The sequence below is a fragment of the Vigna angularis genome, chromosome 1 (genome assembly GCF_016808095.1).
Source record: "Vigna angularis cultivar LongXiaoDou No.4 chromosome 1, ASM1680809v1, whole genome shotgun sequence".
Lineage (NCBI taxonomy): Eukaryota > Viridiplantae > Streptophyta > Magnoliopsida > Fabales > Fabaceae > Vigna > Vigna angularis.
In genome coordinates, this window is record NC_068970.1 from 56,459,565 (window position 1) to 56,472,781 (window position 13,217).

The 13,217-nt window shown below is 30.2% G+C and overlaps 2 protein-coding genes and 1 non-coding gene across 4 annotated transcripts; 1 reads left to right on the forward strand and 2 right to left on the reverse strand.

Moving 5' to 3' along the window:
• Positions 1-964: 964 nt before the first annotated feature.
• Positions 965-3,505, forward strand: LOC108333254 (protein MET1, chloroplastic). The gene is made up of 7 exons (XM_017568649.2): positions 965-1,541; positions 1,858-1,964; positions 2,068-2,165; positions 2,319-2,395; positions 2,687-2,807; positions 3,019-3,078; positions 3,151-3,505. The coding sequence occupies exons 1-7, from the start codon at positions 1,120-1,122 to the stop codon at positions 3,289-3,291; spliced, it is 1,026 nt and encodes a 341-aa protein (XP_017424138.1). The 5' UTR covers positions 965-1,119; the 3' UTR covers positions 3,292-3,505.
• Positions 3,506-4,424: 919 nt separating this feature from the next.
• LOC108325090 (beta-amyrin 28-monooxygenase) lies at positions 4,425-8,097 on the reverse strand. Of its 2 annotated transcripts, XM_052871616.1 has the most exons (4): positions 7,374-8,097; positions 5,845-6,300; positions 5,453-5,640; positions 4,425-4,888 (listed from the first exon to the last, which is right to left on the reverse strand). In XM_052871616.1, exons 1-4 carry the CDS (start codon positions 7,864-7,866, stop codon positions 4,589-4,591), a joined length of 1,437 nt encoding a protein of 478 aa, XP_052727576.1. In that variant the 5' UTR covers positions 7,867-8,097; the 3' UTR covers positions 4,425-4,588. The 2 variants fall into 2 exon arrangements, with proteins under 2 accessions (XP_052727576.1, XP_052727577.1); XM_052871617.1 differs by lacking the exon at positions 7,374-8,097 and having other exon boundaries at positions 5,453-5,684; positions 5,845-5,985.
• Positions 8,098-12,923: 4,826 nt separating this feature from the next.
• Positions 12,924-12,996, reverse strand: TRNAF-GAA (transfer RNA phenylalanine (anticodon GAA)). Its single transcript has one exon. It is a non-coding gene; the product is annotated as a tRNA-Phe (tRNA).
• Positions 12,997-13,217: the final 221 nt, after the last annotated feature.

The window sequence follows — 13,217 nt, forward strand, 5'->3', positions numbered from 1 at the left end:
GAAACAACACAACTCATAGCAGCAAAAATTATATTATTAGCAGAATCTAAAACCTCGTTGGAACCATATCAATTGAAGACGTTCTCTATTATTATTTTTATTGACAGTATTATGTTAATATTGTATTTCAAGTTTTTTTTTTTTTTTTGTGAAATCAGTTGTTATGACAAATGTAATGCACTTTGTATGCATTTGCTTAATTAGTTTGTTTTTTCATAATATAAACCATTTATCTTTTTCATTTTTCAATGATTTTTATATTCTCCTTCTACTTTGGAAAAACTTATGCAGTATGAAATGAACTTCTGAACTTTTTCTTGTCTATTTTTCTGTATTTTTTTTAATAATTCTGTTATTCCTTGCAACCATAATTTTATAAAAAATTATTATTTTCTCAATTCCATTGATATGTTCGTATAATTTAAATTTTGTAGCTTTATTTTCAAACATATTTTGTGTTGCATAAAAAAACTGAACATTTTTTATAATTTTAACTAAAGAAAAGTTGTAGTTATTTTTTCTACTTTTATGCAGCAGCAGGCGCCAATATAAAAATTTACAAAATACCCAAAAAAGTATTAATAATGTTGAAAATATCTTTGTATCATAAAATGATTAATATTTGAATAGTATTATTAAATGTTAAAGTTGTCTATAAAATGACACCACCAAAAAATCATATTAGCCTTATTCATACTTATAATTTTAAGTATTTTATTCCCTCCAAATATTACTTTATATATATATATATATATATTCGAGAAGAATTTTAATATTCCGATGAAGGTTCTTGATTTTTTAGTTTTATTTTTTAATTTTTCATCTCTAGTAAAATTTCTGGAGGAGTAGAGGTAGCAGAACCACGTCTCAAACATTGGAAAATCTAAAGGTACACGTGGCATCCTTGTAGTGAACTGAATGGATGTGCCTTCATAACCACTTCAGCAATCTTCATTCAGAACCTCTCATCTCTGTCTTTGTGGCCCCAACAACACAACCTCCATTTGTTAACTATGAAAAAGCACAGCTTCAAGCACCAAAGGATGTTCCACTCGTAGAAGAAACTCAACATAGAAATTAGCTGTGGCACTTTCAAAGTTTTGTGCATAACCATAAACCATGTCATCATTACCAACCACCACTAGTGGTCACTCATCTCTTTACTCTGCACTAACTTTGCCAAGAACCTCCCAAATTCACCCAACCCTGTTTTCTTCCTCCCCCAAGTTCTTTTCTTGCAGAAGCACCTCGTACTTGGGTGTGTCCTTTTGTTTCTCCAACACCCTTTTGTCAAGACCGTTGCTTTTTGCTGTCAAGGCTTCATCCGGGGTTGGGTCAGAAGCATCCAAACAGGAGAGTGACAAGAGTGAAGAACAGGAGGAGGAACCGTACGAGGAGTACGAGGTTGAAATTGAGCAGCCTTTTGGACTCAAATTTGCAAAGGGTAGGGATGGGGGAACTTACATTGATGCTATTGCACCAGGAGGATCAGCTGATAAAGCTGGAGTCTTCAATGTTGGGGATAAAGTACTTGCCACCAGGTGTGCTCTTCATGTTTTTGTTTTTCCTCCTTCTGTAAGTTTCTTTATTTGGAGAACTATGTAGAAAATTTAGGTGTTGGTTTTAAAGTATCATGTTTAAGAGACTTTATTGGAGGTCTTATATTTATTCTTGGTTGGTTTATGGATGTGGAATTGATGAGTTTGATTTATAGGCACTGTTGATGTAAAGTTTATATGTATATTATGTGCTTCGAAGTCCTGTTGAGAAGTAGTAAACTTGTGCTCTTTGTGTTTGTGTTTGTGTTTGTCTCATGATGTTTGAGTCTGATATGACCAATATGTTCAATATCTGCAGTGCAGTTTTTGGGACTGAGATTTGGCCAGCTGCGGAATATGGAAGGACAATGTACACAATTCGCCAAAGAATTGGCCCATTGCTCATGAAAATGCAGAAGAGATATGGTTAGTTCAATGTGTTCATTTTGCTATGTTCGAGTGCTACTATATTCAGTAATCACTTGTGAATATTTCTTGTGATCTCAGCCATGGTTTATCACTTTGACAGGAAAGAGTATTGATAGTGGTGGTGAGTTAACTGAAAAGGAGATTATCAGGGCTGAGAGAAACTCTGGGGTAATCAGCAACAGAGTGAGAGAAATTCAAGTAAGTTTCATGGTTGTGATTAAACTGTAAAATTTGTAGTCCTTACATTCACAAACCATTTTGTATGAGATGTTTTGACTTCTACATAGACATGTCACTGCTACATGCGGGTACAAATATTCATTGCCAATTCTCAAACTTGCAAAATTTCAGATGCTAAATGCTTTGAGGAAAAAAGAACAGAAAGAACGCAGACAAAATGATTTGAGAGAAGGATTGCAACTATATAAGTAAGAATTAGCAATCCAAAATCATTCTTTTTTTACATTTATGATGTATTCAGTATTCCTTTCTATTCTTTGTTCTAGCCCTTAACATTTCAGAATGTTAGTCTATTGTTCGAAAGGGATGAAATGCAACATCTTTGGAAGAACTGACAAACATTCTGATTATAGTATCTGACACTTGTCTCCATTGATAACTGATATATTGTCTTTCATATCTTGGTTAAAAGTCTAACAAATGATGCTATCTCACTGATAATGTTATTGTGCACTCTGTTCCTGGATTAAATGCTGAAGGAATGGAAGCTATAATGAAGCACTAGAGAAATTTGAGTCTATTTTGGGATCAAAGCCAGAACCTGAGGAAGCAGCAGTTGCAAGTTACAATGTTGCTTGTTGTTACTCTAAGCTAAACCAGGTATATGTTTCCTACCATTTTCTCTCTTGGAACATGCAACTTGACCTGATCTTGGATTAGTTCCTTATTATCATAGCTGAATAGACACCAACAAGAACAACATACTTTGTAGTTAAGTGAATTCATTAGTCTTGCCAACAAACAGTTCTATGATTTATCTCTCTCTTTCTCTATATATGTATACTAATGGAGAGTAATAAATTTCTAACAGATTCAAGCTGCACTTTCTTCACTGGAAGAAGCCCTGAATTCAGGTTTTGAAGACTTCAAGGTGATGAACCTACTTGAAGCTATTCCATTATCATATTGGCTAAGCCATCTAACATTGTTGTTATTTTAACAGAGACTGAGAACTGATCCTGACCTAGCTAACGTCAGGACTTCAGAGGAATTTGACTCTTTATTGAAAAGATTTGATGAATCTTTTATCAATGAGAATGCCATCAATGCCATTAAATCTCTATTTGGATTTGGTAAGAAATAACTTGTTTTGTAAACACAGGCACAGTTTGGCTGACTAAGTGGTTGGTTGAGCAATATGGTAATTATTTCCCATGTGTGTATAACTTTATAGTTTAACTACACGGATCCCTCATTTTTTGTCCCTGCACTGGGATCTTGCTTTATGTACTACTAGTATAATCAAGCAAAGTTATAAGAAGTTTATTTATGATCAATAAAATTGTGCATTTCTATTACCTTCTTCTACTTTGTTGCCTGTTCCTTCATTAACTGCTAACTTGATGAAGTTGCATTGATTTTCCCCTACTTTTTGATGATGTTGCTATTTGTTATGATGTTTCACATAGCTGTTTTTCAACCATCAACAGTTACCTTTCTTTAAGATTGTCAATTTTTTTACTGATTTCAACTTTTAATTCATTGTACAAAACTCCATCTGCTTCCAAAACTTTACATGTTTTATAAATATTGCAATTTCTGTTCTATTTGAGCAAAAAAATCAAATTATTAAATATTTAGATTATAAATGTTTTTGGAAATAATGAGAGCAATACCAAAGGAAAAACTAGCATGGAGAAGTTATAGGTTTTAGCAACTGGATTATTTCAGACAGGGGCTGTTTTAAAAAACAAGAACATGACAAAGAAGAAAACCACACTCATTCCCTTTTCCATCAAATTCATCTTTATGTAAAATTGTATAACAATTTTGAACAACTTAAGTTAAATTCATGTTTAAACTTTATAATTTTCCATCAAATTGATCTCTGAACTTTAATAATTTTAATATGAAATTAGTTAACTACATGACATTTATTCTATAAAACTTAACAGCAGGGCGGAAATTTTGTATTTTACACATTCATGAACTAAACTATATTTTATTGATTTACAGGAGAAAAATGGTATTTACATAATATAATAATTTAAATAGTCATGAAGAGGGAAAAAAATAACATAGAAAAACATCTAAATTTATTGGTGCAACTTGTTTACAGAGGAAAGTCTTGTCTCGTTCTTAAGACTGTATCTAATTTTCTTATACTGTTTTGGACATGAACTTCAATGTGTCATCTCTTCATTTTCTCGTATACAGAAACAATTTCAAAACGCTCGTATCGCAAAAGTTAGACATGAACTTATGTGTACTGAATAATAACAGAATAATCAAAATAGATAGAAACTTCATAGAAATCATGGAAGCAGATACAAAAAACTTCTAATCGAAGTAGAAAAAAAGTTTTCTTCAAATATAGCACGATAAGCTGACTACTTAGAAAGCTTCTAAACCGTGCATTATGTTATAGCTAAGTTATTTGACTATGAACTAGAAGGATGAAGTCGAATTTCAAGTCCCTTTACTGGTTCTAGCATGGGATCATACTTCAACTTTTCATCAGGAATCACCAATTCCCACTTGAACCGTTTCACGATATTATGCATGAACACAAGTATCTCTAGTCTAGCAAATTCTTGGCCCAAACACATTCTGGGGCCACCTCCAAATGGAACATGTGCAAAAGGTGTAGGCCCTGCTCCTTCAAACCTTGAAGCATCAAAAGTTTCTGGATCCGAGAAGATTGTTGGATCCTTGTGTGATGAATTAGTGTTCCAATGCAACTGTCATAAAACATCATAGATAACATGATCAACATGAGACAAGGTTCTCCCCTTCAGCATACAATAACTTCTTTTAATGGTCTTGAAAAGGTAACACTTAGTATTGCTGAGTCTCAGAAAATGAAGGAAGCTTTTGGTCTAATTTAACATCAAACAGCTCAAGTAGTTCATGGAAACAAGCAGAAAAAAAAGAAAGAAAAAAAAAATAATATATATATATATATATATATATATATATATATATATATATTGGAAGGTGAGGTTTGCACCACCTACACATGATAAGCTGAACAAACAACAGATCTCGTTAGGATAGACTCTAAACTGTTATTATGATACTATGGTAAGAAGTAAACTTTAAGTTTAACTCAATCTTACAAACAATTAAAGGTGAGATTTGCACTTATTTATATACTGTAAACTAGTTTTATCACTAGTCAATATGAGATTTTTAACAAAGGTTAAATTGAACATGTCTCGAGAACTAGTAGTGATTCCAATGACTGTGGAGTGAAGAAAGCATGATAATAGAAAAGAAAGTTCTACAAAAGAAAGGAAAAATACCTTCCAGCCTTTAGGGATGTTATAATCAGCATAGGTGAAATCCTTTATAGCTTCTCTATAAGCACCACTGACTGGTGGAGACAACCTCATGACTTCACATACAACATTCCAAGAGTATTTCATTTTCTGAATATCTTCCCACTGCAACAACTGCCCTACCTCTTTCCCTCGAATAATTTCAAGTTGTTCTGTCATAAAAATAACTTCAACATTTATCCTGATCATGTTATGGCTGAAAAATAGTTGTCAGCAACAGTTTGCTATAACAATCTTCTTTGGGTGTGTTTGAACAAGAAAAATAAGAAAAAATAAGATGAACTTCTCCATGATCCATGAGTATCCAAATAAAGTCTTTATAGGAAACAAACATGGTTAAGGATTTTATTACCAACCTTTCAAGACATGTTCATAAACTTGAGGCAACTGTCCAAGATATTTCATGACCAATGATAAAACTGATCTAGAAGTATCATGGCCTGCAAAAAGTAGCAGAAGTATGTTATCAAGAATCTCCATTTCGGTCATAAACTTTCCACTTGGGTCAGATGTAAGAAGCATGTGTGATAGAAGGTCTTGAGTAGGTGATGCTCTCTTCTCCTCCAAATCCACTTTCCTTTTCTCCAGAATCATTTTAATCTCTTTCCTTATTTCATCTGCAGCTTTCATTGCACGATAAAACCTTGTTCCAGGAATGTTGAGGGAGAAGCCAACGATCCCTTTCAGAAACGCATCAAATTTTAATGAAAACTTTGATATTTGTGCAGAGTCTTCAATGCTTAAAAATAAGCAACAAGCCAATTCAAACGTGTATAGCTTTACAATTGGATGGACAAAAACCTGCTCCTTTCCTACAAAATTTCAGAGTAACAAAAGTATCAGACCTTTGATCACAGATTCACACTATAAATTTTCTCTTTCGTTTCTAATGCATAACCAGTTTTTCTTGATGAAACAAATATATATATTCAATCAACACTTTTTAATCATTAGAAAAGCTTTAAAATAGGTTACCCTCTTAAGACTAGCTCTGATTCATGAGAATATAACCTTATGTATAATGCTTAATCGTATGCAATTGCAAGTGTTGGATTTCACCCAAATTTCATTGAAGATTGTTATCCATAGTTTGCTATAGGATTTGGCTTTTTTAAAGTTGGAAGAGTGTCTTTCAAAAGATCAACTGCAATAGTAAACATTAATAAAAAAAGTTAAAGGTTAAGATTGTGATTACTTTTATATTTCCATTTGCAGGAAGAATCAACACAGCACTAATGAAACCTGAGTCAAACTCGCATATACAATAGGTTTATGGGTTTTATTTGATATATGTTACTCAACTTTTTTATATACAAGTGAGAGATATACAAAAGGTATAGGATATATTTTAAAAATATGTAAGATTCCTATTAGAGCTTTTTCTTTTTCTATAGAGTTCATGCTAGACATGAGTATGTACTTTGACATCTCATCTATGTATCATAGATTTGTTGTAAAATGAAACTAGAAAAGATTTTTAAGGATGATTGTACCAGGTGACAAGAATGAAAATAAGCGTTTGATGGAGAAAAGTCCTGCTGGATAGATTTGTTTTGTTCATAAATTTGACACTTCTCATCTGTCAGTTGGCAAGTTGAGCTGTACCACTACAAATTGTTTGTGGTACTTGTACACACTCACTAGTAACTGTATAAGCATGGTAAGAGAGGATATGATAGTTTCCAATAAGGTTCAAGAACGTGGTATTCCCCACCAAAACTGAAAAAGGATCACACCAACACCAAAATCTTTTGCTTGATCATTGATACAAATATTTAACCACCAAAGTATTATTTAACTATCTGATGGTAAATCTTTGGTAGCACAATTCTCGTATGTATGACCAAACAAACAAATAATTGAGGTATTATGTTACATGTCTTACCTTTCCAATAAGTGTCTATATGGTGCTGAGCAATTCTATCCATTTTTGGCAAGTAATTTTTGAGTGTTTCTGCATTAAGAAAGTTCATGAGCAACTTTCTCACCATCTTTGCCTCATCACCAACCTTGGTAACAAGGGACAACCTTAAGAGCTTCCTCACCGAACTAGGCCACCACACTTGAACATTCTTGTTCTCATTGCTAAACAGGAACTTGTTCCCAGCTGGTCCGCAAAACACAGCAACAGGATTTCCAAACATTGATGTCTTGAACACCCTTGAGTCATATTTCTCCACTCTCTCTTGCAGGAACCTTAACACGTTTCCCTCAACCATTGCATGCATGAACTCCAAGGTTTCTCCAACAACAGGCCACCCTAATCTTCCAGGAGGAAGATTCAGGTTTCTCAGTCTGGCCATTCTTGTCATGAAATGTAGGCAAAGGACAAAGAATGCCAAAACTGCTGGCAATACTACAAGCTTTGTCACCTCCATAAAGGTCACTGTCCTTAAACTGAAGGGCACAAGAGAGTATGAAAGAAGAAGCAGAAAAACTGAGGTGTGAGATGGATTAAAGAGAAAGAGAGCTTGCTTGCTCTTTGGAATAGAACTGAACCAGAGAAGCCATATATAAAAGAAAAAGTTTCAAAACTTACCTCATGTGATTCAATCATAACATGAAATTTTTACACTTTCAAGCTTTGTAATTATTTCTTAAGGTTGTGAACTGTAATTTCAGTTAATGTTCATCCTGAATTATCTTGAAAGAAAGCGTTGGTCCTCCAATTACAGAACACGAAAGTGACATTTCTATATTATATTATAAAAGTAGTCCTTCATGCCATAACTATAACGACCATTAAGGTTTACAAATAAAAAAAAATTAAAAAAAATGCTATTTATATAATAATTGTTGCTAACAGTTTTCTTTTCTTTTGAATGGTCAACTAGGTTTACCAGATATTTAGAATTCTTTTATATAAGATTTTAACTTATTCTTTTGCAAAAATAAAAATAAATATAGGTTTAATGGTTTTTCTTATTATAATAATTTTTTCAATCTTTTTCAAAGATTCCGCATTTGGTTTCACTTTTTAAAAAATAAGTCAATATAAATTTTCCTGCAAAATTAATAATAAGTTTATAACAATGACATGTAATATAAATAACAATTATATATTTTTTTTAAAATTTATAAGACAGTGATACATATTACTTAAATTCAATTTATATAAGAGATTAGACCACTTCTAACATAAAACATCAAGATAATGATTTTATAAATTTTTTATATTATATGATGTTTACGTTTTTCTATTTTTACTAATATAAGACTTGAAATCATACTTAAATTTGAATTATTAAAATTTTTAAAAGAAAAAGTAAATCAAATAAAAAGCTTTAAAACGTTAAAACACAATTAAAAAGTTATAACAAGAATAGAACAAAAAATAAAATGTAAAATGGAAGAATTAATTTTAAAGTATTATGATTTACTATTTAAATGTATTCATCAATAAGTAAGATTTCACATGTATTGATGAATTTAATTAGTCGTTTACTTTTCCTAATATGGTATCTAGAGATTATGACACATGTCATTATGAGAAGGAGAAAAAAATGTTGTATAAAATCTTTATTACTATGATTAGTATGTGTTCCATAAATTAATGTTAAACATACGTGTAAAGGAGCAAATATAATATTTAATTAATATTTTGTTGATGTGGAAATGAATGATGAAGAATAAAACATAAGTAAACATTGTATTACAGAAATTGTATACATGTGGAAAACCGACAAATCAAAGCAAAGAAAGCACTAAGGAAAATGCGGGTTAAGGATAGAACAGTGCAAAGGCTTAGTGGGATTCAAAGACCATCATCTCTTTTCTTCGGGCATATATTTGAAAAAAAATTGAATTGCTAATACTTTTACTAAATCATTCTTAATATAGTATTAGAGTGCTTAATTTTTTTTAAATGGATTATATAAGCACTTTTACTTAAGAGTAAAGAGAAACATTATACTAAAACTTATACTTAAAATTTGAAAACATAAAATTGTTGACTATTTCAAAAAATAAACTTTTTTTCATTGATTTCACCCTCGAATTTAGAAATACGTTGATTTCAAGTTTGTCAATTGATATCGTTATGGTTAATCATCTTACATTTTTATGTGAGGTATTATTTGTTTTAGAATTTATATTTCACTAGTATTTGTTTTTAAATTTTCAAAAACAAAATCGTAATCAAATTTCATGTTTCGAAGGAGATAATATTTTAGGAATGTAGTGATTGATTTAACAATGCTATCATATTTACTATTAAAACATTTATAGGAATGAAAATGTTCTTTTGTCCTTGACTTGAAAACTTTTATTTTAATATATTCAATAATCTCGTATTGTTTAAGAATGTGAAAGAAGAAGAAAATATAAAGGAATATTGTTTAAGAATGTGGAAGAGGAAGAAAATATAAAGGAATGAAGATTTAGTTTTTAAGTAAATTAATTAATTTAAGGAAAGATAAAGGAATGAAGGTTTAGTTTTTAAGTAAATTAATTAATTTTAGTTGTTTATTTAAGATAATTAATATTTATGATTTTTGATGATACAAAAGTTATGTGATAAACTAGACTTGTGGTGTTATAAATAGAGCTCTCAAAACGGGTCACCCGGCCCACTTGATCCGGCCCACCACGGGTTGGTCACTTAGTGAGCCAACCTAACCCGGTTCATTTATTAGTGAGCCAGAAAAATTCGAACCCGACTCGACTCACTACGGGTTAGTTCATTGGCTCACTTAATTACAATTTTTTAAAATAAAAAAAATTAAATAATTTTTTCAAGCAAAAACAAAATAATAAATATTTTTTTATAAAATTAAAATTAAATTTTAATAAATTAAAATTAGGTAGGTGGGTTGGTGGACCAACCCGGCCCACCACGGGTTCAACCCGCATGAGCCAGGTTTAAACGAGCCGGGTTGAAATCTAACCCGTATAAAAAAAATACAAGTTTTTCTATCCCAACCCGGCTTAAACCCGTGGTGAGTCAGGTTAGCTCGCGGGTTTTGAATTACTTTAGTAGGGTTTGTTGGTTTATTTTTTTGAGATAATTTTATGGTTTGGCGAAGACACGTGATGATGGAGTTTTGCTCTCTACCATTGAGAATAAAGTTATGTCATGTACAATGGTTAACAACTTCTATCTTCAAAGGTGTTTTTAATTATTATATCGAGACTAATGGATAAGAAATTAAGAACATAGTGTATTATAAGTTATTAATGTTTTTCTCTGTGATTTTATTCATTGACTTTGGGTATTTTTTAGAATAATGTTTGTAAAACAGAATTATATATTTATTATTTTTTTACAGATTTTAAAAATATAAAAAAAAGTAAGGTGATATTTTTCGTGATGAAGAGGAAAAATAAAAGATAAAATCAGATAATGTTTTCAAAAGTGCTAATGGAAGTACATGTGGCAAACAAAGGCTTAGCAACATGATAATATTTGTATGGTTCTAATTTTTCTCAATCTGTAAGGAATAATTCTAATACGTGTCTGGTTATTGTTCAGAAGAGATTTTCAAAAACAAAATTTTAAATTTTAAATATGAAAAAAAAAACTTTTATTAAAATTAAAAACTTCAAACATTATATACATTTTAAAAAAACATAATTTATGGATAAACAAATTTTAACTTAAGAAGAAGAAAAAAATTCTACATCTAATTTTTGAAGAAAGTTCATCATATCTGAGTTTAATTGTCTAAAATAACCCATATTCAAAGCTTTTTATTTTAGTAAACATAATTAGGAGAATATTTAGTTAAATATGCCAGTTAGTTTGATGAAAATTGGTTATTATTGAAATTGATAAATCTCTCACAAAAATATATTTAAAAAAAATTGTGACTTTTTAAAATGATGTTATTATATATAAATCAATAATTTATCTTTCTAAGTAAGTTATATTTTATTAATGAATAATATGAAAAAGTGATGGAATTTTCGTAAAAGACTATACTATTTTATAAACAAAATAAAGTAAAATAATATAATTAAAGTTTAATTTTAATTTGTTTCTCGTATTGGTTAAGTTGATTTAATTTTATTTTTTTAAAAAAAATTGTTTAATTAAGTTTTTAATTTCTTAAAATTGATTTAATTTGGTTATTTTAAATTTTAATTCAATTAGATTGATGTTAGTGTTGTGTGTCAATGATTTTTCTTCTTTTAAAAAATTAACTTATAAAAAATATTATTATCAAGTCATTATTATGTTACATGTTAATAATAATGCTACATAACAGTCACAGTGTCATGGAATACTTATTTATAATTTAATCTTTATATCTAATATTTTAACTCAATTTAGTCTCAATCTTTTTTAAAATATAACAATTTAGTCCCTCTTCAATTTGAGATTAAATTAGTAATTAAACTTAATTATAACTTATATATACATCTTAAAATATTATTTTAGAATATATACATAAAATCATTTTACCTAAATACTCAAATTAATTTTTATACCTAAAAAATCTATATTTTAAACTTATAATTTTTTTATTAAAAATGTAAATGTAAAGTGACACTTATAATTTTAAAAATGACAAAATGTTACTTTACATCTACATTTCTAATATTTAAAAAAAACTATAAATTTAAAATAATTAAATTAAGATTATTATATTATTTTTAAAAATTTTGAAAATTAAAATATGTCAAAAATTTGACACAGAAACGATTCTAATTTCTTTCGTTAAAATTTGAAGACTACAAGTTAAAATTTGAAGACTACAAACATCATTAATCTTCAAAATTCTTAAAAATTTTGTTTGTATACTATCTATGATTTGTTTTATAGATAAAGAATTATAAAATACGTAGACACAAAGAATTGTAGTAATGCATAGTCATGACTAGATTTTGTGCGAGGAAGAAATTAAATAAGCATAAAATATATAAATTGAAAACTTGCATGATAAACGGAGATGAAATATAGCAGAGTAAGTACAGAAAAGGTGAAGCAGCTTGAAGAAAAACAACATTGTTTGAGGATTGGAAAGAGGAATTTGTAAAAGATGGAAAGAAGAAGAAAAAGAAAGCATGATATATTAAGTCATGGGTCTGAAGAATATGGAACCTTGGCCTTGCAATTGTTTGCATCCCAATCGGCAACCTGGGTTGCATTGTGAAAAGGTTGCAGCTCTAATCTTCATGCATATCGGCATGCATTTTTCCAAACACGTAGAGGGCGATACCCTTTCCTTATCAACGTTTTTGCCGCCACCTTCAGAACATGTTTCTGCATCCATCACCACCAATCTCATCAACAATACCAATATCACCATTTTGTAAAACATTCTCTTTCTTCTTCGCTGCCTAACAAATTCAAACCCTCTTCCCTTCTATATCTCTGGTCGCAATCCATTCTTTGACCCTCTTTTTCCACAGTGTGCAAAAATCAAACTCCACTTTCTAATAATATCGTATCATGAATCAGGTAAAATAAAAAAAATTAAATTAAAATTTAGACTGCGGTGAACGTGGATCGAACACGTGACCTTCAGATCTTCAGTCTGACGCTCTCCCAACTGAGCTATCCCCGCGACTTGAAAACTACACGCGTTTTCTTTTACTTCTTGCAACTATGAAGTTATTCCATGAATAAATAATCAAATAGAAACGTAAAAGGGAAACGTTCGTTCCCCGCCGTCACCACAAATGAATTGAGTTATTCATACTTCTATTTATCTCATTACAAAACATTGACTTTTTCTTTGCTTTTAGCTTTTTGGTAGAAGTAAAAGTTTGGTAGGTGTGGTAATTT